Below are 2,764 nucleotides of genomic sequence, written 5' to 3'. Positions count from 1 at the left end.
GGGCCCAAAACAGGGGGATGAATCACCTGGACCAACACAGGTAAGGGGAGATGGCGTTCCGGAGCTCAAGCAGAAGCAGCAGGGAATCAGTGTGAGAACAGCTTCATATGGGTTCACCATCAACCAACATAACAACATTCTTCAAAATCTCCTTTTAATACACACTCGTACTGTATGAGCTGCAGGTGGAGTGACTTGCTTCTAAGTAAAAACAAAAGTAGCCATTTAGTGAAAGCTAGGTTTGAATAAAAGCTGACGGATTGCCAGTGGTGTCAAAAGTATTCACATTTGCTGTACCTGCACACACCTGTGCTCGGTGGCTCTGAATGTTTCTACTCCAGACTCAGTCCACTGCTTCCGCAGGTCCCCAAAGGTGTGGAATCGGCCCTCCTCCACAATCTTCCTCAGTGTCCGGTTACCTCTTCTCGTTGTGCAGCGTTTTCTGCCACACTTTTTCCTTCCCACAGACTTCCCACTGAGGTGCCTTGATGCAGCACTCTGGGAACAGCCTATTGGTTCTGAAATATCTTTCTGTGTCATTACTCTTGCTTGAGGGTGTCAATGATGGCCTTCTGGACAGCAGTCAGGTCGGCAGTCTTACCCATGATTGAACCAGGCTGGGAGTTTTACAGGCCTCAGGAATCTTTTGCAGGTGTTTGGAGTTAATTTGTTGATTCAGATGATTAGGTGCATTGCTACTTTAGAGACCTTTTTCATGATATACTAATTTTGTGAGATAGGAATTTGGGGTTTTCATGAGCTGTATGCCAAAACAATCCGTATTAAGACAATAAAAGACCTGAAAAATTTCAGTTAGTGTGCAATGAATCAAAAATATATGACTGTTCAAGTTTTATCATTACATTATGGAAAATAATAAACTTTATCACAATATGCTAATATTTTGAGAAGGACCTGTAGATACCTAAAAAGTGTACTTAAGAACAGTAACGCAGTATTTGTATTTCGTTAGTTGACACCTCTGCTGATTGCACAAGACTCATACATCAGTTCTGGAGCACTCGTAAAATTTGTTTGTACCAGAAAGAAGATATTTCACGTAAATCACTCGTACGAACAATTTAAGAACACATTTTCTTGAACGGTTTTTGTACGGGGTCCGATATTCCTAAAGAATCTGTTGTGGTTTTGCACATTTTTGTTGTAAGTAAAGGTCATCTTCTGACCCCTGGTGGGTTTTCTGTGCACTGCATCTTATTGTATACATCACATTTTTTATTTTAACCCTTTACAGGGCAAGTAACCGCTTTTGATCATTTGCATACGCCTAACAAAGGGAGTCACAGATGATGTTGTACCAAACAAGTATGTGTTTTTTTTTTTTTTTTTACAAATTTCTTATAGAGGCACTTTTGTTGGATTCCAATAACACTATTGGCTTGACATTTTGTAGTATTTCACTGAGTGGATTAAGAAGAAAAATTACACTAATCATGTAACAAATAAAATACCAAAAACTTGTCTATTAAGTATGATACATTTGGTGTTACAGGGTCAAAAAAGATACTTTAAAAAAAAGAATAAGTACAAATATCACGCAGTGAGTTAAAATTTGCCCTCAATTGAACTGACTTTCGAACTCCATAAAATTTGTGAGGTCAATTTATTCAAAATGTTGTAAAACATCTTTATGCTGCACATGGTTGCAGTCGGTCCATCATCAGTTGTGGCTTCCAGGTTTGGGTTTGTTCCTGAGGTAAGGTCCGGTGTTTTTCACTATTTTAACCATTTATACACACTGATTTTTGTCATTGTAGACAGACGCTGCCCCGATGAACATTCTAGATAAAACATCTTGCAACATGTAACCACCATTAATCTCAGATACACAGATTGTTGTCTGAAAATGTTTAAGTATAAATATCTCAATGTCAGGTTTTCTTTCTTTGATTATTGAAGGAGGCTAATAATATGGCATTAAACTAATGAACACACCTGACTTCATCAAATGCAAGGTCCAAATGTGGTCAAGTCTTCTGTGCAAGTTTGTCTGATGGTCACATCAAAAACCTTGCTATATTACATGGTTCCTCTCCATCATTGTCCTCATCAAGCTGTTTAGGATGTCAGATTTTCTCAAAGTCCTCATGAAGCATCTCTTCAATCTCTCTGTCCCAGGCCTCATCCTGGATCTCATTCTCTGCCAACACGTCGTACTCCTCCAGCTCCTCCTGCAGCTCTCTCTCCCATTTAGGAATATCATCTGGGGACAGAAAGCTTTAATATTTAAAAATATAAAATAAGAAATTAGAAATGTGTTCTACTCTAGTTGAAGGCAAATATTTACCCTGCTTTTCCTGCGGATGTTCTTTTTTGTCTAAGACCAGAAGCTCTGTACGTTTGGCCAGATCCTCTTTATTTATTGCTGAGGATTTCAAAGCACTGCTTATAAATTCAGACCCAGGTGAACTGATGGAGACCTTCGCTTCATCCTTAACAGTAAAACAGATGTGGAAAATGTGACATTTAGTTTTTCCTGTAGAAAGGAAGAGTTATGGTCACGTTAAAGCTATTAAAACATTTGTGTTACCTTATGTTGTCTGGGTTTTTGTGTGACTGGAGGGCACTGACGTTTAACTGGATCTAAAAAATATGAAATCATTTTGTAAGGACTTTGATTTCTGCATGTGGAGGCTGGAGCCCCATAGTGGTAAATTTTTCTTTCTTTTCCTTTGAGTTGCCATGATTGGAGATGAGCCTCTTTTGGGCTGAGAAGGGTTAAATCTGGCCACCTGCTCGTTAA

At 38.9% G+C, this 2,764-nt stretch overlaps 1 protein-coding gene across 2 annotated transcripts in view; it reads right to left on the bottom strand.

Annotated features, from left to right (window-relative positions):
- Positions 1–1,538: 1,538 nt before the first annotated feature.
- The window catches only part of LOC107095774 (synapse-associated protein 1-like), a 6,771-nt gene continuing 5,545 nt past the window's right edge, over positions 1,539–2,764 (bottom strand). For both annotated transcript variants that reach the window (XM_015392062.1, XM_015392063.1), the window contains exons 7-9: positions 2,552–2,604; positions 2,309–2,453; positions 1,539–2,224 (exon numbers count right to left, since the gene is read on the bottom strand). In XM_015392062.1, the coding sequence (XP_015247548.1) occupies positions 2,088–2,224; positions 2,309–2,453; positions 2,552–2,604 (335 nt within the window). In that variant the 3' untranslated portion in view covers positions 1,539–2,087. The remainder of the gene's footprint in view (positions 2,225–2,308; positions 2,454–2,551; positions 2,605–2,764) is intronic.

This window comes from Cyprinodon variegatus, unplaced genomic scaffold (genome assembly GCF_000732505.1).
Source record: "Cyprinodon variegatus isolate N-32 unplaced genomic scaffold, C_variegatus-1.0 Scaffold572, whole genome shotgun sequence".
NCBI lineage: Eukaryota > Metazoa > Chordata > Actinopteri > Cyprinodontiformes > Cyprinodontidae > Cyprinodon > Cyprinodon variegatus.
Note: the sequence above shows the minus strand (reverse complement) of the source record. Positions and strands in the feature narration are given on the sequence as shown.